This window comes from Hirsutella rhossiliensis (genome assembly GCF_020360975.1).
Source record: "Hirsutella rhossiliensis strain HR02 chromosome Unknown scaffold00005, whole genome shotgun sequence".
In the NCBI taxonomy this organism is placed as follows: Eukaryota; Fungi; Ascomycota; class Sordariomycetes; order Hypocreales; family Ophiocordycipitaceae; genus Hirsutella; species Hirsutella rhossiliensis.
Genome location: NW_025408671.1, coordinates 1609258 through 1634500, shown reverse-complemented (window position 1 = coordinate 1634500; position 25243 = coordinate 1609258). Strand labels below are relative to the sequence as shown.

The 25243-nt window shown below is 55.9% G+C and overlaps 7 protein-coding genes across 7 annotated transcripts; 5 read left to right on the top strand and 2 right to left on the bottom strand.

Annotated features, from left to right (window-relative positions):
* Nucleotides 1–4031: 4031 nt before the first annotated feature.
* On the bottom strand, nucleotides 4032–7209 carry HRG_05359 (PIF1-like helicase domain-containing protein; the record flags this gene model as incomplete). Its single annotated transcript, XM_044863830.1, has 8 exons — nucleotides 4032–4201; nucleotides 4252–4423; nucleotides 4478–4856; nucleotides 4922–5358; nucleotides 5565–5838; nucleotides 5917–6459; nucleotides 6521–6612; nucleotides 6811–7209. The coding sequence occupies 8 exons, from the start codon at nucleotides 7207–7209 to the stop codon at nucleotides 4032–4034; spliced, it is 2466 nt and encodes an 821-aa protein (XP_044720362.1).
* Nucleotides 7210–7548: 339 nt separating this feature from the next.
* Nucleotides 7549–8129, bottom strand: HRG_05358 (uncharacterized protein; the record flags this gene model as incomplete). The annotated part of the gene is made up of 3 exons (XM_044863829.1): nucleotides 7549–7581; nucleotides 7668–7718; nucleotides 7872–8129. 3 exons carry the CDS (start codon nucleotides 8127–8129, stop codon nucleotides 7549–7551), a joined length of 342 nt encoding a protein of 113 aa, XP_044720361.1.
* A 275-nt stretch (nucleotides 8130–8404) lies between these two features.
* Nucleotides 8405–9155, top strand: HRG_05357 (uncharacterized protein; the record flags this gene model as incomplete). Its single annotated transcript, XM_044863828.1, has 3 exons — nucleotides 8405–8653; nucleotides 8702–9008; nucleotides 9052–9155. The coding sequence occupies 3 exons, from the start codon at nucleotides 8405–8407 to the stop codon at nucleotides 9153–9155; spliced, it is 660 nt and encodes a 219-aa protein (XP_044720360.1).
* A 3776-nt stretch (nucleotides 9156–12931) lies between these two features.
* Nucleotides 12932–13465, top strand: HRG_05356 (uncharacterized protein; the record flags this gene model as incomplete). The annotated part of the gene is made up of 1 exon (XM_044863827.1): nucleotides 12932–13465. One exon carries the CDS (start codon nucleotides 12932–12934, stop codon nucleotides 13463–13465), a length of 534 nt encoding a protein of 177 aa, XP_044720359.1.
* Nucleotides 13466–18917: 5452 nt separating this feature from the next.
* On the top strand, nucleotides 18918–20708 carry HRG_05355 (beta-lactamase domain-containing protein; the record flags this gene model as incomplete). The annotated part of the gene is made up of 3 exons (XM_044863826.1): nucleotides 18918–19136; nucleotides 19233–20221; nucleotides 20276–20708. The coding sequence occupies 3 exons, from the start codon at nucleotides 18918–18920 to the stop codon at nucleotides 20706–20708; spliced, it is 1641 nt and encodes a 546-aa protein (XP_044720358.1).
* A 625-nt stretch (nucleotides 20709–21333) lies between these two features.
* Nucleotides 21334–22707, top strand: HRG_05354 (UDP-glucuronosyl/UDP-glucosyltransferase; the record flags this gene model as incomplete). The annotated part of the gene is made up of 1 exon (XM_044863825.1): nucleotides 21334–22707. The coding sequence occupies one exon, from the start codon at nucleotides 21334–21336 to the stop codon at nucleotides 22705–22707; it is 1374 nt and encodes a 457-aa protein (XP_044720357.1).
* Nucleotides 22708–23131: 424 nt separating this feature from the next.
* Nucleotides 23132–24421, top strand: HRG_05353 (capsular polysaccharide synthesis protein; the record flags this gene model as incomplete). The annotated part of the gene is made up of 1 exon (XM_044863824.1): nucleotides 23132–24421. The coding sequence occupies one exon, from the start codon at nucleotides 23132–23134 to the stop codon at nucleotides 24419–24421; it is 1290 nt and encodes a 429-aa protein (XP_044720356.1).
* Between the last annotated feature and the right edge of the window lie 822 nt (nucleotides 24422–25243).

Below are 25243 nucleotides of genomic sequence, written 5' to 3'. Positions count from 1 at the left end.
GCTTCGCAGCGTGTTATATCATAGGGGCTTCGAAAAACGGGCATCTACCCTCACAGAGCAGCCGGCAATGAAGAAGCTCGTGGCCGAGCAGCTGAAGGTATCACAGGCCGTTAACCCAGCGTTCGCATCGCTCCTCCCTAAGGAAACACGCTTCCAACAAGCTGCCGACACTGTACAAGACCTTCGAACGCGTTATCACGAGATTCTAAGCTCTCCAACGCGTGGCAGGCTTTCCAACGTCTCCCAGGCCGTCACAGAGGCATCTCTTCTTAGCTCAACACTGGCCAAGTGCTATAAAGACCGCCTACAACGCATCGAGAAGATAAGCAGCCGTCCGAGGCGCGGCAGGGCCGTCAAGGCTGCCAAGGGCACTTTCTACACTAGCGTCAGCCTAGAAGATATCCGTAAATCTCGTGAACGCACGCTTCGGCTCGAAGAAGAGAAAAATCAACGCCAACAGCTCCTCTCGATGCGTGGCATTATACGGCGCGAGAGAGCAGCTCCTTGACGAATACCGTAAAAACAAGGTGCAGCTCGTGAACGGAAAGATGAAGAGACTGACTATAAAACAATGGCTTGACTTTGTCGGGAAGAGCGAGGGATTCCTTGCCCTAGAGAGCAGCGAAGAGGTTTACAACAGACTCCTCAGACCACGAGACCAGTTCGCGATCGATACAACACGCACGCAGCGCACAGCTGCCGAGAAAGAAGCCGTTGATAGAGCTTGCGCCTCAGAGCGGCCTCTGCAGTCAGTTCAATGGCCTCACCTCCAAAGAGAGCAGTCTATTAGATCATCATATCGCCAGACAAGAAGCCTCAGCCCGAGCCCCACGAAACGAGAGAGCCGAACGAGCCCGCGTCCGACGAGAACACACAAGAAGCCTCACTCGATTCTACACTATACACTGCCGTCTTTGACAAGGTTGACAGTGTATTGGGGTCATCGCCACCGCCGGGGCCCACTCCGCCATCGTCGCCGCCGGTCACCCCAACACCACTCATTCCGGGTTGGAAGAGGCTTCAGGATCGTACAATACTTCCGAGCTTCTCAGGCACCGAATTCATATCAAGAAGGTATATAAACTGAGAAGAGCCGAATACGGGGCTACACTTCAACAGTAATAGGTGCGCGCCTCAACGCCGCGCAACGCCGCAAAACGCGTGTTTTCTGCATCGTCAATAGCCTCAAATAATAAGGGCAACTGGCTCTACAATTTGCATGTCCAGAAAATTTATCTAGACACTCATAGGATGCTGTGGCGGCTGTTTGGATTTGCCCGGATTTGCCCGGATTTGCCCACCAGGCGCGCGTCCGGGAGTTTTGGGGCTGTCCGGGAATTTTGGGCCCAACTAAGGGGAAGGGGCCCCTTAGTTGGCTGCCAGAGGCCCCGCCAACGGGTACCGACGACCGTCAAAAAGGGAGTCCTGCAATACCACCATAACCTCTTTCTTTCCTTCACTCTCATTCGTTATTGCCCCCTTTGCTATCTACTCCATGCAACGATGACACTGAAGGGTACTACTGGACTTTCTTTCTCCGCAGTCTTACCCACACTAACCTTACCGTTCGCCGACCTCCAACTTCTCGCAACATAGCCATCACCCCTACTCAACTTCCAACCCCGGCTCCTACTTCACTCACGACCACAGAACCAGATGGTCGAGACTGCTCGAGAACCTCGCCAGCTCATTCCCGCATACCCCGCTTCTGATCTATCACCTAGGTAGCATTCACTGACTCTCAAGTCTCCCCGACCCGAGCCGAGCCCTCTTTCGAGCAGCAAGAAAACCTGCTTTATAGGATGCCTACCTCTACTCTGCCTAACCCTCCTTTACACTTCCACGGTGACTACATCTGCCATGTTCTCACGATGTCGGCCTCCCAGCTCGACGTCGATACCTCGTCCTCCCGCGGCAACCTCTTGACAGCCAGAAAAATGCTGGCGCCGACATGTCCATGATGGCCTTTGTCCAGCCCGGCTGCCCGTCTAGGTTCGCCTACCAGAATGAGCATCGTGTCAAAGGGCTCAACGCAGAAACCCTAGCGAGGGTCTTCCTTCCAACGCCCTCATGGCTGTCGACTCCAGAGTATGCAGCAATCCGGTCAGATACTGACAATCCATCGACCTGCATCTTCTTGAGCCTTAATATTTCCATATACAACCAACAGATAATCCTCGGAATGGACCGAGCAGTGGTTCTTTATGGTCGGCCGTGTTCATCCCTTTGCCCTGACGTGGGAAATCGAGCGACGTGATAGCTTCGAGTCGGAGGATGACAACATTACAGAATACACCATCCCGGCTCTCATCGTCCGCGACCACAGCTACCAGCCGTAGGTGTATGCTCCAGACCTCCGTCACCACTACCATCTCTGACGATGGCCACAGAGTCATCCTCGCACCTCGGCTCGGCGGATGCCTTCCCAGCGATACAACCCATTGTCTCCTTCACGGGACCTGTCATCGGTTCCGGCCGCGACCTTCTGCATGGAAACTCGGCTGCGGCCCTTGACGACACCCAGCTGAGCTGTTGCGGCTTTGTCCAGCTCTCGACCTTTATCTGTCCTGGGATTCCGGGCAAACACCCTTCAAGGGCTTTCATCCTTTCAACTTTCGTCATCTTCCCATTCACGCCAATCCTTGACCTCCCTATGCAAGAAGATGACCGAGAGGCGCGATAGCCAGTTCCAGCCGAACGCTCTCCTCACCTGCACGGGCAAAATCGCCGGCTTACTCGATCACCAGATCATGACACATGCCCCGGCCTTCGAGCAAGACTATATCTTCATCGTCGTCCCCGATACATGGACTTTCCTTGACAGGGCCATGTCCAACCAGGCTTCTGCGACACAGCTACTGCCGACGACACCCAAGGGCTCAGTCAGCAACCCCTCGGACTATAGCGATGCGTTGGCCAGGTTTACCTCTACCAAAAAACGCAATGCCGCCCCAAGCGGCGCCTCCCCCACGCCGCCTGCATCTAGGTCAGTCGATCCTTATGATGACATCAAAGCGGTCATTGCCCGATCCCGACCAAACCCCAACCAAGAGACCGCGACTTTCTCCAGAAATTTCCACCATAGTCGCCGCCTGTGATAGTCGAGGCCCCGCCAAATCCGACACTTCCTCCCTTCTGTCCCACGAAGACCCGGAGACTCAGAGACGGACACCGAGCCAGTCAATCACCCAGCCACATCCGCCTCTGGCCCTATCAGACCTCCGGCGTCAATCTCTTCCCGACCGCACCGCGCCCGACATCCGCCCAAGAATATTCTGTAAAGCAACGAACGAAACAACACAACATGACAAGGAACATGTTTCATCATCCTCAAACTCAAGTGCGAAAGGCCCTAATGGGATATTTCCTTCTCCTCTTGCTCTCCTTTTCACAAAGACAATCCAGTCAAAACTTCTCCAATATACTCCTTATTCTGTTTATATCCACCACTTATAGCACCTGTAAATCCTCAGAGCCTTCCACTCGCCCACACATGCATTACCCACCCACAACTCTCTTCACCCCTGCCGCCTCTCCACGCCCTTTGCGCCTTTGCAAAGCAAAATCTCCTTGCAGCGGCCTAGGCTGCCTCTCTGACGCTCTGTCTCGATTTCACTCACGATAATGCTCTACGTCTCTCGCCGGATCTCCATCTCATATCTCTTATCTCACTCTTCTTCCTGTCTTCCTCTCACTTCCCCTGTCTCCTATCTCCTGTCGCCAACTCTCTCCTCTCGCCGACTTTCTCCTGTCGCCATCGCCAACTTTCGTTCCGAAAGGCCTCTTTGCGCGAGCCGCGGCTGGCGAGCCTTCCCTCGTCTAACGTGCCCCGCAGACCCCGCCCTCTCCCCAAAGTTCTCCGCCCTTGATTGGTCCTTGTGATTGGTCCTCCTTGCCTCCCTCCTCGTTGGTCGCTGCCCTTCCCCCGGCTTCTGTTGCCTTTTCGCGTGCCTTATCCCACCACTAGGCGCCTCCCACCCTGTCTGCCGCCTGCCGACTCTTCCCGCCTGCCGAACTCTTCATCGCGTCACCTAGCCCGGCCGCCTTGACTCTTCAGCATCACCGTCCAGCCAGCGCAACGCCTCCTCAACGGTCCTCTCGCTCAGTACCTCGAGCCTGGCCTGTGCGGCAGTCATCTCCTCGGGGACCCGGTTGCCCACCAAGTCTCTGTCCCGCACCTTGGACACGAGCATGATGCCGTCTAGAGTTCGGCAGCGCGATAGCTGCACGTACAGGCCGTACGGGTCGCACTGCGAGGGCACCACCGTTCCATCCATCTTCGTCGTCCGTGTCCTCGCAGCTCGAGGGCCACGCGCTCCAGCGTTTTGCCCTGCACCTTGTAGTCCGTGCACGCGAACGCTGCTGCGCACGGCAAACCCTTTCGGCTGACGTCGTTGCGTTGCCACGGCCTTTTTCGCTGGCACTGTATCTTAACGGTCATGGGTGTCAACAAGATCGTGCCCGGCGGCATCCCGACGAAGTGGAGATATCTCGTCGTCTCCGATTCGAGAATGATCCCCGCCGGCGGCCCGAAGTGGATCGTCATATCGGCCGAGATCCGATGCCCCGGGTACGCCTTGTCGACAATGACCTCCACCGCCGAGTAGCTCGCGCCGTTCACTAGCTTCAGCCCCTGGTGGGTGTTGTGGTTCACGACGATGGGCATCCCGGCCACGAACATGAAGACGGCCGGCACCGGGATCGCGCTATCGTCGCCCTGGTTGAGTATCATGATCGCCTCTTCCTCCGTCGGCAGCTCCTCCTTCCACTTGTGCTCGGAGATGAAAATGCGCATCGTCGACCGCTGCTGGACCCGGAACGCCAGGCTCGCCTCCATGTTCAGGTTCCACCGATTCCTATTGAGCGGCGTCACCACGGTGATGCCCGTCTCCCAAGGGATCCGCCTTCCTCCCGGTAGCACCTTGAGTTGAGGAGGTTTAGATCCGTCCGATCCTGCACGCCTAGACGGATCCGCTTCAGCAGCCTCTGCAGCTCCGGGTCGCCGGCGGCGCGCATCTGCTCGTCCAGCATGACGACCGTCGTGAACCTCTTCCACAGTGCGTGCGCTTTGTCGTGCTGGTGACGCTGCTCGGCCTTGAACGAGTTGTCTACGTCCCACGAGATGGCCGCGCTAGGCAGGACGATCGACCTCTCTTGGACCGGCCGGAACTGCTGAAAATCTCCGCAGAAGAGGACGATGGGGATCCCCCCGAAATCTTGCCGCGATCCGCGAAGCCGGCGAAGCCGCTCGTTCACGGCGTGCAGCGTCCGCGCCCCGAGCATGCTCACCTCGTCGATGACGAGCACATCCTTCTCCTGCCAATCCATTCGAGACTGGCCGTGGATGAACCGCTCCGCCTGTTTCGGCAGCCGCACCGTCAAGGTCTTTGACCATGTTTGCGCCCCGCCCTTGGTCTTTAGTGAACCCGCAGGCGGAGTGGATCGTGATGCCGTTGATCCGCGCCGCCGCAGTCCCCGACGTCGCCGTGATCAGCAGACGATTCGAAAGGCTCTTTTACTGAACAGCTCGACGAGTGCCTCGATGATTCGCGACTTGCCGGTACCGCCCTCGCCACCGACGAACTGGCGCAGCTGGCAGGCATCGCCCCGTCGGTCTGCTGCATCAAATCGAGCTGGCGGCATATTATCAGAAAAGCGATGGACTGCCTCTTGTTCAGCGTCAGCCGTGTTGCCAACACCTTGCCCGCCGCGAGGAAGGAGGTTGATGGGCCAAACTGAACGTCCATTCCCGCCCCTGCGTCGATAGCGGTCTCGTCGGAGTCGGCCATCGTTATTTCGACCTCGTCCTCCCGAAACCGGTCATCACCCTTCGCAGCGCTGCGCGATCGCTTTCCCAGGCGGCGGGCGTGCTTTGTATCCCTTGGATCATCCTCTCCTCTCCTTCGAGGCACTTACCTGCTGCGACTTGATAGCCTTGACCTGATCCTGCGGCGGTAGTGCGGCCCGGAAAATACCCGCCCTGGCATGCTTAACCGCCTCCCTCGTTCGATCAGCGCCGTGGCCTCGAGCTCGGCCGTCGAGCGCAGCGCCGATTGCTGAAACCGATAGAGCTGCTGTATCATTGCCATGAGCTCCGGCGACTTGGCCGTCACCTGATTCGCTCCCACTGCACCTCGGACGACGTCGATGAGCCGCGTTGCGTCTCCGATGCTGTTGGGCTGATATGTCGCTGCAGACTCCGCGCCCGCCTCGCCTGCTCCACCCTCCTCGACGTGTGCGACCGTCGGGTCGCCATCGCCGGACGAGGCTGCCCATTGCTTGGCGTCGCGTTTTGCGTCTTCGGCGGATCGTCGAAGCAGCTGCACGTTGTCGACGAGACATGATATTCTCGGGGCCAGAGCGTCTCGAGCCCGCGCCCAGATGCTGTTGATCTCACCTATTCCTTCGCCTAGGAAGGACTCCCACGGCACGAACAGCGCAAGATGCTGCACGGCTGCCCTTTAGGGGGTGGGTTAGCCTCTCCGATAATGCCCGCCGACAGAGCAGTTGCCATACACACCTCCGGTAGCACGACTCGTCATCGTAGGTGAAGTCCTTGCTCAGGTAGCCGTCGAGGCAGACGGTAGCGTGCTTGCCCGGCCGCCTGAGCACCTGAACCCAGCGTCGTCCCGGCGCCCATCCATCCTCGAAAGACATCTCCCCCCAAGCCGCCTAGCTCTCGTCGTTGCCGATGCGTTTCAGTCTGACGATCGATATGTAGTCATATAGGCATAGGCCTTTCAGCAGCTCTCCCCGGTGCTGGTACGCCTCGACGTAGGAGATTCTTAGGCCTTCTTCTTCGACGACGACCGACTCATCCAAGGTGTTATCCATAGCCGCAGCGCCACTGGCTTCTCGGAGATGCCGCCATCGCCGAAAGACTTCCCAGTATAGCAGAGAACAGTTTAGGTACGCCCACGCGCTGCTGTCGGTGAACTCGGCCGGATATCCGAGAAGGTGAGCGACGACCTCGACCTGTGATAGCGGACGCTCCATGAACACGCGGTTCGCCACTCTTATTAGGAACTGTCGCGTCCTGTTCCCCTTGACAGGGTCATCGGTGGCAGCGTCTCCGCCACCGTCCCGCCCTCCGTTGGCCGTGCCATCACCTGTTAAGGCGGCCAGGAGCTCGGCCGCGGCCGCCACACGCTTCCACACCGGGTCCTCTACCTTGGTCGCGTAGTTCGTGACATAATAGATGAGGGCCATTGTCTTGCGCTGCGTCGCAATAAAGGAAATATTATGGTTATGCCGGAGCCCGACAGCAATAGCCTCGTTCTATCGATTGACTATGCTATGTGTCCTCCGGATCTGCAGCACCCCGTCTGCCGTGAGGGCGGTCTTATCGACTAACCTCTATGGCGCCTTGAACCGGCAGAGATCCCCTTTCCGCCCTCCTTTGCCTAAGGAATACTTCACACAGGTCGGGCTATGCGTATGCACCTGCGTCGCGCCGGCATAGAAGTTGGCCTCCTCGATAAACGCGGCCGAGAACTGCGCGGCGTTGTCTAGCAGGGGACCAATACCGCTCGTCATAGATCGCTCCGCTTACACGGCGCAAAAACTTTCCTGGTCCAGATCCTGCCTTGTACGTCAACCCGGCCCCACTTGGCCATCAGAAGAGTACTTCGGGCTCCCGGTGGCACATCTTAGGTAGGCATTCTTACCTCTGAGAAGACGCTATCGATATATCGGACGATTCGCTCGCGATACGCCGCCTAATCCTCCCCGTAGATGTCGGCAAGCATCGAGCTAAGATGCGCGTTCCCGTGCAGCCAGAGCAAGCCGTGAACATAAAGCGCCCCTCGTTCGTTCGTCTCCACGGCGCCATAGTACTTGCCGATGCGCCCGAATACCGACTCTTCACCGACCTTCACGTAATGATCGAAGAATAGCTTTATCTCGCGGTGGAAGAACACGGCCGAGCTCATAGGATCCGATATCGCCAGCCGTGCCCGCTTATACGCATCCCTAAGGCCTTCTAAGAACTCCTCGGCCGCGTCGGGATCGCGTGTGCGGTATGCCGCCAGTCGCAGCTTCACCGGGTTCGTAATGTCGTTCGGGTTAATGGTGAACCAGATGGCCGGCACGCTATATCCGACGATGAGCGACTGGATTTTCCGCCGCATATTGAGACGGACCTCTCTCGACATAGGCTGCCGGTGGCCGTAAAGCGAGAGGCTCCTGAGAAGCTCCTTCACGTCACCATCGGTCGTCTTACCCGAGCTCTCCAACTCGACCCTCGCCGCCGCTAGCCTTTCTGTGGTCATCGAACGCACGATGCGCTCTACCTTGCGGAAGTTCTTCCTCCCACACTCAACATGCTGACCCGGCGGTTCCTCGACCGCACCCCCATGTTGAAGACGAGAAATGCGAAGATGTGGTGCAGTGCAAATCGACCACCATGGCGCCGGAGCACGATGTCGGCCCACGCCTGAAGGTTCAAGCTTCGAGAGGATACGAGGTCTCCCGCGGCCGCCTCTGCCTCGACAGCCCCGCCTCGCAAGTTGGCCGTGACCTTCCCCGCATCGACCATGGTCTCTTCAACCAGCCTTGGTCCCCCAACGCCAAATGGGAACAGGGTCGGGAACGTCCTGGCAAAGAAGGACGCCTCAAAGGAATCGGTAAACTCACCCCCCCGCGAAACCCGGATGTATGGCTCACAACCACCGTCGCCACGCCCCCGAAACCCCCCGGCTAGGGACCCGACCCACGCTCTCGGGCCCGCACGGCCGTCGTCGGCACCTTCACCAACAGCGTCACAGGCAAACTGCAGCTTCTCCACGTCCGCGACGTCTGGCGGTCCGTCGAGCGCGAACATGCCAGAAGACGTCACCTCGTTGATCGCTGGAACGTTCTGGTCGGGGCAGGCGTCACTTCCATCGCGAACCGCGCCTTCTCCGTTGGGCCCGTGACCTTCACCCTGGCCGCCGGCTTCTTGTCCTTAGTTAAGCAGGGCGAAGAGCTCCTCGATCTCCACCAGCCCCTCCTCGTCCATAGCGCGTTCCGTAGGCGGCACAACGTGCGCCGTCCGCGCTTTCTCCCACCTAGACGGCTCGTTCCGCTCCATACGATCGCACACCGACGACGGTACCCCGTATATCGAGTCTCCCCAGCTCTCCATCTCCGCCGCGTCGATCTCGATCTCGGCGTAGTAGGGGTTGTTCCTCTTCAGCCAGACAAGGGCCCTCTCGACCACCCGCCGCCTCACCGACAAGAGACTCGACAGGTCGCTCGGTGCCGGCTTCTCCGCGCCCTGCCACGAGATGTGGATCTCGTCTAGTGCTTGCAAAAGGGGGTGCGGGAGCACTTTGGTGGCCAGCTCCTGCACATTGTTCGGAAACACCGTGATGTGGCCCCTAACATGCCTCGGATACTTCACGCTCTGCCTCTGCCCGCCCGGAATGCTATATCTCGTGACAAAGCCGTAACATAAGTTTAGCGAGATAAGCTTCTCTTCGACCGGCGTCAGTCCCTTAAGCTTATCGGGGAACATATGCTCGCAGCTAAGGCGACTATAAAGGTGGATCGCCGGCGACAGGCTCCTACGCGCCAGGCATCGGCCACACTCGGCGCACACCGACACGGACTCGCCCTTAGGAAAGCAACTCCGGCATAAAAATAGTGAGCGGCCGCCCTTTAGTACGTAGCTTAACAGCCAATAATCCTATATAATCTCCCTCAACTCTCCTCTCGTACACTTACGGTAGCACACCATACAGGTCCGTATCGGCAACGTGCTCGCATCGTAGAACGCCTAATAGAAGTCTCGCACCGTCGACACCTTCCTCTCGAGCGGTACTGGCGTGCACCACGTCTGATCGTTAGACAATCTCTCCTTTAAGGCAAAGTCTTCCTCTAAAAAGCGCAGCACACTCGCCAGGTCTTCGGCCTGCAGCTCCCGTCTCCTATGCCTTCCGATTCCACTTCGGACCTGTTTTATCGGGCGCCCATCCCGGCTAGGAAGACGGGCTCTTCTCCCGCCTCCGGGACTGCCTCTGTTCGCGCAGCGAGCCGTCCGCTGCCTCTGCTGCGCCATCGTCCACACCCACCTGTGCCCTTGGCCGCCGAACCGGTCCCCGACGGAGCTTGGGCAAACCCCATGCAATCGATGCTGCAAATTGCGCCGTTCGTCTTAGGTCTTGGAATGTCGTATCCTTGGGCTGGATAGGTCGGAGCGTCGGTCCCTTTCGAACGAACACCCGGGACACCGCCGGTCGCCGCCTTATCTCCCTGCCCGTCACCTTCAGGACCCTCTCCTGGGGCAAAACGGCCGATGAAGGGGCGGACTGTTAGAGCCCACTGCCCCCTGGTCTCCACGTTCTGTAGGCAACACGAACCTCGGAAGCGGACTCGGTGACTGACGTTGCGCGGAATTTCCGCTGCTGACCAAATTACGGGACTTCCGTGCTCTGCTTGACCGCAAACCGCCTCGCGGCGGTCTTCTCGGCAGTGACTTTGCGATTGCCTCTGCATGCTTTCTCCATGCGGTTTCTTCGACCGCAGACTGCTTAGGCTGAATCAGCCGGAACGTTAATGCTTCATTCGCCACTGATCTGTATCTCCCGAACCGCCCCAACCTTGTCTCCCGTGCTCCGTGCCCCTTCTCGGGAGTTGCCCCTATATCATCTCCGCACCCCGAAACAGGCACTCCCCCGTTCCTACCCTCTTCTCCATCCTCGACTAACAACGAACAGGCTCCACGGTGAGCGGCCGCCTCGCCTAGCTTCCCTGCAGGACTGTCCGCCATGCTACTGCCTCCTCGACGTCGACTAGCGTAGGTTGGCAACAGGCTAGAAAGTTTTGGCTCCGGAGCACTTCCACTTGGATAATCTCGCTTGTTGGCGTACACTATTTCTTTCCGAGTGGGAAGCTTCCTAACGATCACTACTCTCATGGCCGTGGCGTTTCTTCCCTTATAATGCTTGCCTATAGTACCGAAGCGATGCAATACTACTACCCCTTTGTAATCCCCATTTACCCTCCCTATGTGCGTCCACCGTCCCGGCCTCGGCTGGTCTCCACGTGCGACCTGCTACCCCAGCTTTGCCAAAGGCGGCCCTTCCATCGCCGTGCTCTCTTTGCGCACTCCAGCGAATCCCTGGCTACTGCCGACCTCCGGCACATGGGGTGGCCGCGCCAACCGCCCGCCGCACACTTCCAACCATACTCTCCGGCCCTTCCAACGCCGTCCCACCCACCTTGCGCATCAGTTGCTCCATCAATATCTGCCACTCCACCTCGTCGAGCAACAGCCAAAAGGCTGCCGGCGATAACATGTCCACGGTGTCCTCGTGCAACCGGACTACCTGGCTAGGTTTGCTCCTCGCCACCACCAACGTCGCATCAACGGCCTTCTAAAGCGACAGCCAGGATCCCCTGCCTGTCCTTCTTGTAGTCGCTAGCCACCGGAGTCTCGACTTGCAAACCCTCTTGAGAGTTCTCGTGACCAACTCGCATCCTCCTCCTCAGGTCGTCCCCTATATCCGACTTCACCGTGTCCCAATAGTGGACTCGACACGGTCGGCACCCGCCTCGCTCAGCCGCACGCAATGCCCATCCAACTACCGACGACCGTCAAAAAGGGACCCCTGCAATACTACCATAACCTCTTTCTTTCCTTCACTCTCATTCGTTATTGTCGCCTTTGCTATCTACTCCATGCAACGATGACACCGAAGGGTACTGCTGGACTTTCTTTCTCCGCAGACTTACCCACACTAACCTTACTGTTCGCCGACCTCTAACTTCTCGCGACATAGCCATCACCCCTACTCAACTTCCAACCCCCGGCTCCCTACTTCACTCACGACCATAGAACCAGATGGTCGAGACTGTTCAAGAACCTCGCCGGCTCATTCCCGCATACCCCGCTTCTGATCTATCACCTAGGTAGCATTCTCTGACTCTTAAGTCTCCCCGACCCTAGCCGCGAGCCCTCTTTCGAGCAGCAAGAAAACCTGCTTTATAGGATGCCCACCTCCACTCTGCGTAACCCCTCATTTACACTTCCACGGTGACTACATCTGCCATGTTCTCACGATGTCGGCCTCCCAGATCAACGTCGATACCTCGTCCTCCCGCGGCAACCTCTTGACAGCCAGAAAATGCTGGCGCCGACATGTCCATGATGGCCTTTGTCCAGCCCGGCTGCCCGGCTAGGTTCGCCTACCAGAATGAGCATCGTGTCAAAGGGCTCAACGCAGAAACCCTAGCGAGGGTCTTCCTTCCCACGCCCTCATGGCTGTCGACTCCGGAGTATGCAGCAATCCGGTTAGATACTGGCAATCCATCGACCTACATCTTCTTTAGCCTTAACATTTCTATATATAACCAATAGATAATCTCCTCGGAATAGACCGAGCAATGGTTCTTTATGGTCGGCCGTGTTTATCCCTTTGCCCTAACGTGGGAAATCGAGCGACGTGATGGCTTGGAGTCGGACGATGATAATATCATAGAATATACCGTCCCCGCGCTTATAGTCCGCGATCATAGCTACCAACCGTGAGTCTATGCTCTAAATCTCTCTGTCGCCACTGCCCTCCCTAACGATATCCATAGAATTGTCACTCGCACCCTTAGCTCGGTGGATACTTTCCCAACGATATAACCTATTGTCTCCTTCACGGGACCTGTTATCGGCTCCGGCCGCGACCTCCTGCATGGAAACTCGGCTGCGGCCCTTAACGACACCTAGCTGAGCTGCTGCGGCTTTGTCTAGCTCTCTACCTTTATTTGTCCTGGGATTCCCGGCAAAACCCCCTTCAAGGGCTTTCACCCCTTCTAAGTTTTCGTCATCTTCCCCATTCACGCTAATCCTTGGACCTCCCTATGTAAGAAGATAACCGAGAGGCGCGACAGCCAGTTCCAGTCGAAAGCTCTCTTCACCTGTACGGGCAAAATCGTCGGCTTACTGGATCACTAGATCATGAAACATGCCCCGGCTTTCGACCAAGACTATATCTTCATCGTCGTCCCCGACACGTGGACTTTCCACGACAAGGCCATGTCCGACCAGGCTTCTGCAACACAACTACTGCCGACGACACCCAAGAGCGCGGTCGGCAATACCTCGGACTATAGCGTTGCGTTGGCCAGGTTTACCTCTACGAAGAAATGCAAGGCCGCCCAAAGCCCCGCCTCCCCCACGCCGCATGCTTCTGGCCCAGTCGATCCCCTTATGCTGGCATCAAGTCGGTCATTGCCCGATCCCTACCAAACCCCAACCAAGAGACGGCGACTTTCTCCCGAAACTTCCACCATAATCACCGACTATGACGGTCAAGACTCCCCCAAATCCGATACCTCCTCCTTTCTGTCCCCGGAAGACCCCGCAGAGTCAGAGACGGACACCGAACAGGTCAATCACCAAGACACATCCGCCTCTGGCTCTATCAGACCTCCCGCGTCGATATCTTCCCGACCACTGCGCGCCCGACGTCCGCCCAAGAATATTCTCTAAACTTTAAAGCATCAAACGAAACAATACAACATGACAACATGTCTCATCATCCTCAAAATCAACTGCCAAAGGCTCGAATAGCACATTCTCTTCTCTTCTTGTTCTCCATTTCATGAAGACGATCAAGTCAAAACTTCCCAATATACTCCTTATTCTGTTTATACCTACGACTTATACCGGTAGCACATGTAAATTTTCCGAGCCTTCCACTCGCCCAGACATGCATTACCCACTCACATCTCTCTTCAACCCTGCCGTCTCTCCACGCCCTCTGAGTTTGCGCCTTTTTAAACAAAATCTCCCTCCAGCGGCCTAGCCTGCCTCCCCGACGCTCTGTCTCGGTTTCACTCACGATAATGCTCTACGTCTCTCTAGGGCTGATATTTGAAGATTTTGAAGTCGAATCGGCCTCGGGACCCTTGAATTGAATGAAGCCGAATCGGGTAAGGTCTTCAAATTCGATGAATCAAAAATCAGGAGTCTTTATTCAATTCATTCATCAAAATCTTGAATGAATGGCGATATGGTCGAAATATACGGTGAAAAAAAGGATCACCCCGCTTCGCAGCTGCCAGCCAAGGGGGCATACAGGGGAGGAATGGGCTAATGCCCAAAGCCACCCACCAAGGGCCTCCCTTTTCTTTCTGAGCAGTGTCAGAAACAGCGGTTCTGCGGCTCGTCCGAATGAGGAAGGTGGCAACGATAGTGGGCACACAGAAGAGGTCAATTGGAGCTATATGCACGGCTGTGTGTGTGTAAAGGCGATGTGTGTGTTGCCCCCTTCCGGCTAGGAATGTGCCCCTTTTGGGCCCGCAGAAATCTCGGCTGAATGCCCCACGTGACCTGGCAGGTGACCCATGCCGCCCTTCCTGCTGCGCCGTTCCAACAAGCAGACACACACGTACACATCAAGAAACAAGCTGCTTTGACCCCCATCATACCTGTTGGCAGGGCTCGAGCATGAGACAAACTGGGAACGTCGTTCAACCGGTGTGTCGTATTATGCTATGAGGATTGTCTTCTATCTAGGAGGAGAGGCCAGCGTGGAAGATATAGCCACGCAAGCCTCAGCCGCACACGTGACCCTAAGGCCACATGCTGACCGTGTGATCTAGATACAATTGACGAGCATGATTCCCACAATACCAATAGATTCCACAATGCACTTTCCCCATTAGGCACGCCACAGAACCACCGTTCTGACAGGAGCAAGGGGTTCGCCCCGCGCGGACATGGTAACTTCGAAATCGGCCGCCCATGCGATGACGCACTGCGTATTTAAAAGTCTGTTGTGCGTGTTTCAGTTGGATTCCGCCGTCCACACTCCACTGGGAAAATCCCAGTGGGTTGGAAGTGGGGTAGTTAGGGCGTCCATATATGTTGGTATAACGACCCTAACAGTGCCTGATACGCCCACCGTTTCAGCAGTCTTGCCACCCTATACGGAGTATCAAAAAAACCATGAAGCTTATGAACAGTGCCATTTTATAATGCACACCATTTAAATGTAGTATCACTCGAATGTTCTGGATTTTCTGGTTCGGGTGATATAACTCTCGATATCTGTGCTTAACATTTGCTCAAGAAATGCCACATCATCCTGAAGGCAATAAATAGATCGGTCATTTGCTACTTGCAAAACTACATCTCAAGCACAGATTAAGCTCGGCAGCCCAAATTTTTGAAATATAATACAAGACTTATACCGTTAAACAGCCTCCGGCAAACTGATTAGAAAAACGCGTTCAGATCCCTCAACGTCTCAATACTGCGCGAACAATTGGACGTGACACGAATTGCGTCATCTCGCGATTTGGAGACTGTTAGGGACTTATCTACTCATCGAGCCCAATATGACTGCTACTTGCTTGTCCACAAACTAGCCCGATCAGAAAGTACCGAAACATCTGCATGATAAGGATATGTTGTGCCAACTAGCCGCGTTTAGACGCGTTATTCGCGCTCAATTGACCACCTGTTAATTCTACTGTCGGAAAGACACGGTCGTCAGCCCATCCCACATTTTTGCCTGCATTGGGCAACGGTCTTCGCGACAACTGCCACGACATTATTTTACGACGATCTCGCCTAATTCCTGCTTCGATGTTTCCGACAGCGGCTTCGGGTCGGCCCCCGAATCAACGTCCTGCCCGACGACCTATCCCACCCGTTCAACCTCGACTCCGTTATACTTTATTGTGGGTTATTTGGTGTCGTCCCGACTACCTGTCTCACGTCCATTCTCGAGCCTTTTAGCCTAGACCAGGTAAAACTTCATTACTGTCCAACCGATAGCTAATTATAACATGATACATAGTATGGCCCCTGCTGAATCGAAAACAGCTGCCGCAGCGAATTTCTTTGCTCCTAGGACCCGGCGTAAATTGCCAACGCAGAGTTATGCCCGCATTGAACGCCCTCAATTCAACCCTCAGAATCCCGCGCGCGCGCGCCCTGATCCTAGCACAACTCCGGCTCCTTCGTCCCCTCCTCCGACTGGCAAAGATACGATTGTCTGCGCGCCCCCGGGCCATCCTGACTGTGAGTCAGATGATGACATGCCTGACGCGGATACATCAGAGCCGCCATTGAACAGTACCGGTAGTCACATGACGCTCGCAGAGAAAGCCAGACTTATCAAGAAGTGGGCCGACAACAAACAGAAGCATGTTCGCAAGAAGAGAGACAAGAATAGCCACGTTTATTGGTACATGCAGAGGAAGCCATAGACAGAAGCTTTTACTCGGAGTACAAGGATGGACCGAAAATATTCCAAGAGTTCCGGTGGACTTGTATAGAGTGCCTTCAAAATCCTTCTACTCTTCGGAAGATATTCCAGGTCCTTGAATCGAACCGCCGAGGGGTTACCTCTGGCATGGGAGACCATTTAAAATCCCACAGTATTACGAAGGAGTCTCACCACGGTCGAATCAATGGATACGGCCGCGCCATTGGTGGAGGAGATTATACAGAGGTAGATGCATGGAGCGGTCGACCCAGGCAAAGAGCAAGGCTCACGGCAAAGGAGTCTATCCGCCAGTGGTTTGTAAAACACCGACAACCCTTCTCTGTTGTTGAGAACTTGAGACTCCTGCTTTCCAAGAGATGTTCTTGGCTCACAATACAACCTGTGTGTACAGGAGCCGTATAACCTTACGCAATCACATCTACACAGACTTTGTGGAACGCAGAGAGAAGCTGAAGATCGAGCTTCAGTACAATTGTGCTACCATCTCGCTCACCCTTGATATCTGGACAGCACCGAATCGGGTGCCTATTTTCGCCATTATTACGCACTGGATTACGCCGGAGTTTGAGGAGAGAGGAGGTTATTGAGTTTATCGAGCTCAAAAATCTCACACTGGCAAACACGAGATAGTTGAGAAGACACTTGAGGAGCTCAGGCTCAAGCCAAAGCTTCTCGCCATTACGGAGACAACGCCGCCAACAACGGCACGCTCTATTATTTGAAGACCAGACCACATTCCAATTTCCGGGCAAGCTGGTAGATGGTGTGAATATACCCTCATTGTTTGTGTATATGCTAATCTGCGTTCAGGCGAGAATCCTCCTCCTCAACCCCCTGCTCCGGCGGAAGTTCCCACCGAGGCTACTACCGAGGCTCCCGCCGAACCTCCTACCCCCCAAACCTCCTGCCTCCCAAGCCGATAAGTCTGCGATATCAACCCCCTGTCCAGATACAATGGAGGCTTCGGAGGATTGAGGCTCTACAAGTGTGTAACTGTGTACAATCGCGGATTCGAACGCGTTGGACCGATATATTTTGAGGATTCGGCAGAGCTTTTGAAAGTGCTTATTTTCGGTCCATTTGCCTAGGACGGGCGGATCAGTATTTATGTAAGTTAATTTTTGTAATATTCGAGATTATCGAGAGACTTCCCAGAAGGCTATAAAACCATATACTACTTATTGGCGTTTTCGAGGTATCTTTGCAATCGCTTAGGTACACACCAAATTCACTTCGTTTAGGGGATTCCTTCAAACTATTCATGAATGGCCTGAATTGGCCCAAACCCAACTTGAATCGCGAAAATTGGAGCTTGAAGATTTTGAATCAAGATCCAAAAAATTCAATTCATTTGATTCATCCTTCATTCAAAATCTTCAAAAAATTCACCTTCGTCTATCACCCCTACGTCTCTCGCCGTGTCTCGTATCTCGACCTCACTCTTCTTCCTGTCTCCTATCTACTGTCGCCAACTCTCTCTCTCTCTTCTATAGCCAACTCTTCTCCGGTTCTCTTGTCGCCAAATTTCGTTCCGAAAGGCTTCTTTGCGCGAGCCGCGGCTGGCGAGCCTTCCTCTCGTGGCTGATAAGTGACAATGCCCCTATTTCCAGCTCATCCTGCAACTAGCCGCCAATGACATCCTGGGCCATGATAGGCCGGATTAATCATAGTTGGCGATCCTGATTGGGTGGTTTATGCCACTTCTGGGTCTGAAGAACAGCAACCTGAATGTTGAACCCATCCCACACGGCAGAAGTGATTTCCATTCCGTTATAACAGCTGCCACTCTGAACAGGGAGGAGGCCTCGGACGCGCCTAGTGGGGAATCTCCGAAGGGGGGCGCTCGCAAGGCCTTCCCGGAATGAAAAAGGCCGCGGCCCACAGCGGTTGCCCGTCGCTTCGTGAAAGTAGCTCTTAAGTGTTGGCCACAGACAATGCCGAAGCCTCGCCCGGATAGGGTTGTGTTGAATGCTGGTTTCCTGCGACTGAGCAGGAATGACGGAAACAGGCACGTCGCCGACGAAACGGGTGATTTCAGGGCCTTGTTGGTATTTCGTAGGCATCTAACTAACTATAAGCACTGGTCCAGGCCAGCTGCCTGGAAGAAAATGGACTAAAATACGTGAACTCCAAGCGAATCCGGGTAAAGACGAGAGAAGCATAAAACAACGCCGGGGCGAGCTTTGGCAGGGAAGCGACGTCTAATAGCGGGCAGGGCCGTCGATAATGCTATAGACACATGAAACTGTTGAGTGGGACATCGAAGCCCGCTTGCAAGACCGACAAGCGCTGGCAATATTTAAAGGAAGGGCGGCATGGACTTTCAACTGGCTACATGTACGCCAACGAGGCGATCGTCCGCCTACAGTGTAAGCTTGTTCACGTTTTCCGTACTACCGCATATAATCAATCTCCTGGATTTGATACATAGCCCATAGCGTGCCTGCCATCAATCCTCGAGAACCAGTCTACTTTTGCTATACCCCATATCGCCAAGACGACATCGGGCAGTCCTTCGTAGCCGCTCGGTGCTTCCAAATTGAGGCTTTGACCGAATCTACAAGCGCCAGGAAGCAGCTCGTTTACTGACGAGGATATATATCGGCTGTTTCCCTGTGCCAGTTTGTGTTTCTCATCAGACACTCATTTCATCACCGCTCTTTTCTGCTGCTCCGAGTCGTGAGAGACTCACAAGTTGTCATCATGCTGCGTCAAGTCCAGCGTCTGGTCCTTTTCTGCGGTCTCGTCGCAAACATTTCCCCTGCCAACCAGGTCGGGGCAAGTGTTGTGCCGCGAGACAACTCGACCGGCAAGAACCCCTTCAACAGCGAATTTGCCAAGTTTGCGGAAGAAACACTGCAGAAGCTCAAGGTTCCTGGGCTCTCCGTCGCCGTGGTTGACGGCGACCAAGTATACGCCGAGGTACATCCAAAACCACCACCCTTCAACCCCCCCCCCCCCCCCCTTTCCTCCGCAAACCATGTTTCACCTTCATCTGATTGCTTACACTTTGCGGAGGGATACGGGTATTCGGTCTTGCCTGATACGCGAGCAACTCCAGAAACGCTCTGGTACGCCGGGTCCACGACCAAGGCTTATACGGCCGCCTGCCTGTCCGTCCTCATGCACAGCGGCACATACAAACAGCTGGCCAAAAATTGGTCGACGCCCATCTCGTCTATTATAAAGGAGGACTTCGTCCTTAGCGATACCTGGGCGACTGAACACATGACGCTCGACGATGCCGTCAGCCATCGTTCCGGGCTGACCCGCAACGACAAGGCTTTGCTGCAGACGCGGAACGGCAAGACACTTAACCTTAATGAGATTGTTCGAAACATGAGGAACTTGCCTCTCAAATACGAGCCGCGAACTGATTACAGCTACAACAATTGGATGTACATCGTCATGTCACACGTCATCGAGACCATCACCAAAAAGTGGCTCGGGGACGTGTTGAGAGAGCAGATCTGGAAGCCGCTGGGCATGAACTCGACCTACTTTACTCCCAAGGACGCCGAGAACGCGAAAGAGCCCATGGCGTCTGGATACATCTGGAACAACGTAACCCAAAATTACACAAAGACCCTGCCAATGCCTATGAATGATTTGAGTGGCGCGGCCGCAATCATCTCCAACGTGCTCGACTACGCGAAGTGGATCAAGTGTCTGCTTAACGAGACCGAGCCATTCTCCAAGGACGTACACGAGGACATCCGGAAGCCGAGAATGATCGAAAGTACGGACACGGACGATGCTTTCGACATCAGCCTGAATGGGTTGGCCTGGTATCGAAACACATACAGGGGCCACGTCTTCTACCGGCACAACGGAGTCATGATTGGGTTCGGGGCACAGGTTTATTGGTTCCCCAAGGAGAAATTTGGGTTTGTCATGTTCGCAAATGGCGACGGCCAGTCCGGGGACGCCAATAAGGCCTTCTCCATGAAGTTGATTGCGGACAGGCTGGAGGGGCCGGCCTCCGACTACCAGAATATCACAGACAAGTAAGCCCCAGCCTGGTTTCTACAAACGAGAGCAGAGGAGCTGACTTGGCGCAGGAGTATAAAAAGCTCTAAGGAGTTTGCAGAGAAGCTTGCCAACGCGGTCAACATCACCTATCCAGACCTACCCCAATCTCGGTTGCCGTCTTCGTTCAGTATAGCAGACCTCGAGGGAAAGTACTCTGACGAATCTCACGGGACAATGGAGCTGCGCGAAGGAACAAGCCCCAAAAAGCCGGACGAGAAGTTTCTCATCGCGGAGCGCAGGGATACGACGTGGAGACTAGCAATGCGGCTCTACCATGTCACTGGAGAGAAATGGATTGCGTACGCGAGCTGGCAGGATGAAATGGACGATCCCGGCCAGGTTTACGCGGCCGAGTTCGAAAAAGAAGCCGATGGAAAGGTCTCGGGATTGAAGGTGACGTGGGAAAGCAAAGTAAGCCTCGGTGTGGCAGAAGGTGAGACTGTTTTCAAGAGAGAGCGTTAAGTATTCCCCCAAAAAAGGCACCATCAGCCATCATGGGCTTTGGTTCTGTCTCCAAGACCGGTATCGAGGTGCGACGGGGCTACGACTGCTTGATTCCTCGTTTATCATGTGCAAAATCTCAAGTCCTATTCTGTCCTGGCCAAAAGGCGCACAATCTTGCAAAGTGTGACATCGTCATCTTGAATGAAACAGGAAGAGGCACGATTGGACCATGGAAAAGACCACCATGGCGAGGACCGTCGGCAGTGAAACGGACATTTCCTGCTCTCCGCCCGCGCCGTATGCTCGTTGCTCGGCCTCGGCCTCAGCTCGGGCTCAGCAGGCGCTGGCTTATGACCGAATAGCTCCGAAGAAATCGGTTTAGTGTCCATTTCACACGGTTACATCGTCTCAATGGATGGCGGTAGATTGCGGGCTTTGCCTGATTCCCGGGGCGAGGTGCACGTCGGCCGTCACCTCGGACTTGCAGTGGCCGGCTTGCGATACGCCGCCTGGAGAGTCGACCCGGAAGCACGGGCATGCTCTAAGCCGTAAGATGCCTCCCGGGCCAGCTATATAAGTCCTGCATATCCCACTCTCTCGCATATCGAGCCCTGGCCAGACTCGCACAAGCACCCAGCTCACCATGACGCCCTCTTCAGCAGCCCCGGCCAAGAAGCCCCTCTTGTTCTTCACCTCCTTTGCAGGCGAAGGCCACACAAACCCAGTCCTAGCCATTGCGGCCTCGATGGTTCAGCGCGGATACGACGTCGCATATCTCTGTTCAACAGCCTTCGAGGACAAGATCAAGGATGCCGGGGCTGAGTTCTTCGAGATTGCCTGGGAGCATCAATTCAAGAGCCCGGAAGAGGCAGCAAACGTCGCGAGCATGGCAATTGGCTTAAAACGATTGGCTGTCCAGCTCGTCTACGTGTTCTACAAGGGCTTGTCGATGCGCGCAAAGGCCGTGGCAGAGACGCTCGAAAGGCTGCGAGCTCGGGATCTCGACCGTCAAATCATCTGCATCGAGGACATCCTCAACATGGGCACCATGCCCTTTCGCTACGGCTGCCCCCTGCCGGCCGGCTTTGACACGCCGCCCAAGACCATCGGAATAAGCCCGGTTCCCCTCATGGTACAGAGCCAAGACACGGGCCCCTTTTTGCTTGGGCTGCCGCCAGACTCGACCGAATCAGGCCGGTTGAGGAACAAAGCCTTGAACCGACTGGTCAACGAGGGTCCGTTGAGGCCGTTGATCGAGGCCTGGGAACATGCACTCGATGCGTGCGGATGCACCGTCACACCCTCGGGCAGCCCCATGACTGCGTGGTTCACGGCGCACGACGCCTCCATCATGCTGTGCTCTCCGAGTCTGGAGTATCCCGTGTCCGACTTGCCGAGGGCAGTGCAGTTTGCAGGATGCCTGCCACGGGGGAAAGTCAGCTCCAGCTTTGAGTATCCAGTCTGGTGGCCGGAAGTGACAGACAACGCGAGGGGCACGGCGAGTTCCAAGAAGATCATCTTTGTTTCCCAAGGAACGGTAAACAAGAACTGGAACGAGCTGGTTCTCCCGACGCTGCAAGCCTTCGCCGGCCGCGACCAGCTGCTCGTCGTGGCCGCCCTTGGACTCCGCGGGGCCAAGCTTGACGACGCCGTCGACGTGCCTGCCAACGCCAGAGTCATTGACTACCTGCCGTACGATGTGATACTCCCGCTCGCCCACGTCTTCATCTCCAACGCGGGCTACGGCGCCTTCCGCCACGCCGTCGTGAACGGCGTGGCCACCGTCTTTGCCGGGGAGACGGAAGACAAGCTCGAGGTGGCCATGCGCGGCGAGTGGGCGGGCTTCGCGCACAACCTGAAGACGCAGACGCCGTCGCCGGAGAAGCTGAGGATCGGCGTGACAAAAGTTCTCGATGACGAACGATACACGACGAGAGCGGCCGAGTTGCGAAGGGAAAACGAGGCCCTGGACTGTCTGGCGCGGATCGAGAAGCAGGTTGAGCTATTCACGGAATGAATGAGAGTCTGAGTCACTTCAGCTACATGCAAAATGACTCCCTCTCGCGCTGGGTAATGTGAAGCCCCCGGAACCAGTGTCTGAGTCAACTCGGCCATGAGCGGGATGGTTCCCCGTTTTGCCGCTGCGGATATTGAACTCTCAATTATGGGCCCCTTTCATCCTCAATTCACACCGAAGAGATAGGGCTCGTATCGGGTTGAGAATGACGGCCGATGAGTCAAACTGTACAAACCCCCGCAACAGAGTGGGCGGGCAAGAGTTTTATATAAGAGTCCTGTTCAGTCTCGTCCAGGGCATACAGAATACGAAGAGCATACAGAATACATCGCCATCTCATCGTGCCATCACGCCCTCACCTCCCTCCTCGATCTTCGCCGTGTCTCCCCAGAAGCTTGAATCCGGCACTGCGCAATCACACGAAATGGAATCATCTCCGTATCCTCTGCCCGGAGGCGTGTCCGCCATCCCGCCGGCGCAACTGGATCTCCGGCCAGACGCCCAAGTCGACGAAGCCCTCAAGAACCCGGGGCCCGTTATCGACGACAAGAACATATGGTTCTTCTGGCACAGCGGCTTCGCCCGCATGCATCCCTACACGCAGCGCAACGTCCGCGCCTGGCATCGGCGCTTCTCCAAGCAGGGCTGGGTGGTGCGCGTCGTCGACCGCGAGCCGTCTTCGCCCCTCAACGTGGCCAACTTCCTCGACATCCACGACCCGGACACGTTTCCCCAGTCTTTTGTGGACGGCACCATTGGCGGCGACTACGCCCCTCAGCACACGTCGGACCTTGTGCGATGGCCGCTGCTGCTCAAGTACGGCGGCGTCTATGCCGACGTCGGCCTGATGCAGATTGGCGACCTTGACCGGGTCTGGAACATGACCATCGGCAGTCCCGACTCGCCCTTTGACGTGCTCTCGTACAACGCGGGAGGCGTCCAAGGGCGGAACCTCACAAACTACTTCCTCGCAGCCGGCCGTGACAACCCGCTCTTTGCGCGCTGCCACAAGCTGCTCCTCGCCCTGTGGGCTGCCGACGGCGGCAAGACGAGCACCGACGGCATGCACGCCAGCCCGCTGCTTCGAGGCGTGCCGCTCATGGGCGGTGATGGCATGGCGTTTGAGGAAGATGGGAAGAAGTACGGGCCCGACGAGGTCAGCCGCATACTGACCGACTACATCATCCAAGGCCAGGTCATGTCGCTGGTCATGTGCCTCGTGGACGACGAGGACGGCTGGGACGGACCCAAGTACGTGGCCGAGCACGTCTACGCCATCGAATTCATGGTCGGCTCGCAGCTCATCAACGACATGACGGCCTGGAGCGGCGCGCGGCAGCTTGAGCTCATGTCGCTTCCCCTGCCGCGCGACGGCGAGCCCGCCAGCGAAGACCAGCAGCTCGCGCGCGCCGTCGTCGAGTCCTGCCTGCGGAGGAGCTTCGGCTTCAAGCTGGCCCACGGCCTCATTGTCCGCGTCATGGGAGACACGCTCGGCTCGCTGTGGAGGAAACACACGGGCGCCGACAACGTCGCCGGCACTTACGGCCACTGGCTGCGGTACGGCATGGTCCACTGGTGTCCGACCCATCTCTCGCCGCGGCTCGAGTTTACCGAGATTGCGCCCTTGAAGAGAGGACCGCTGTTGCGGGCGGAGGGCGAGATTGCGGGCGGAGGGGGAGAGCCGGCTGTCTTTGACATGCTCAAGAAGACGTAGAAGTTGCCATAACAAATCACCAAAAGTTAACATTAATGATATAACAGTGCATCTAATAAGAAGCGGTCACATGCATCGTTATGAGACGTGGATCAGCTACTTGCCAGGTTATAGAGAGCGCAGCGCGTTTTTCAAGAGCACGGCATCGATCCCGAGACTGCTGGCCAATTCCTTCGGTTTCCGAGGCCCATCGCCATTCTCGGCCATCAACACCCATAAGCCCGCCGAAGTTAAGGGCCGCAATCAAGCCAGGCTTTCATGCCAGCCGATGCTCAATGGCCGGCTTGATACGAACTGGAAACCTCCCTCTGCCCAGCAGTGTTCGACCACGGTTTCTCGAGGTGTCTCCAACGCGTGAGCCATGTTGCGGTACTTGACCAGGGAATCTTGGAAATCTACATTCCACCACCATGGAGGGCGTCAATTGCTGCAGCGAATTCCTTTAGTAGGCCGGGGACAGCTTCCATGTCGTTTGGCGTATCCCTCGCGACGCCTGCCATAGTAAACCCATCAGCAGGGGTCGCTCGCTGCCGGTAACCCCTTCAGACTGGCCATCGATGTAATGCGGTCTGTAGTTCGAATGTGCCACACGAGCAAGCAACTTCTTTACAGGCACAGGTACGGGCCGTCACAGTACAGTGGGTTCTCCTAGGATCTACACACATGCTTAAGCGACCATGTTTAGCAAAGGCGCTTCTACTATTCAGCACAATAGTATTCATAAACGACATGAAACAGCAGTCATTGCGCAATTTATCGTTACTTGCCTCACTCTGAGTATGAATCGATCCGTGGTTTTGAAAGGTTACAACGAAGAGCGTA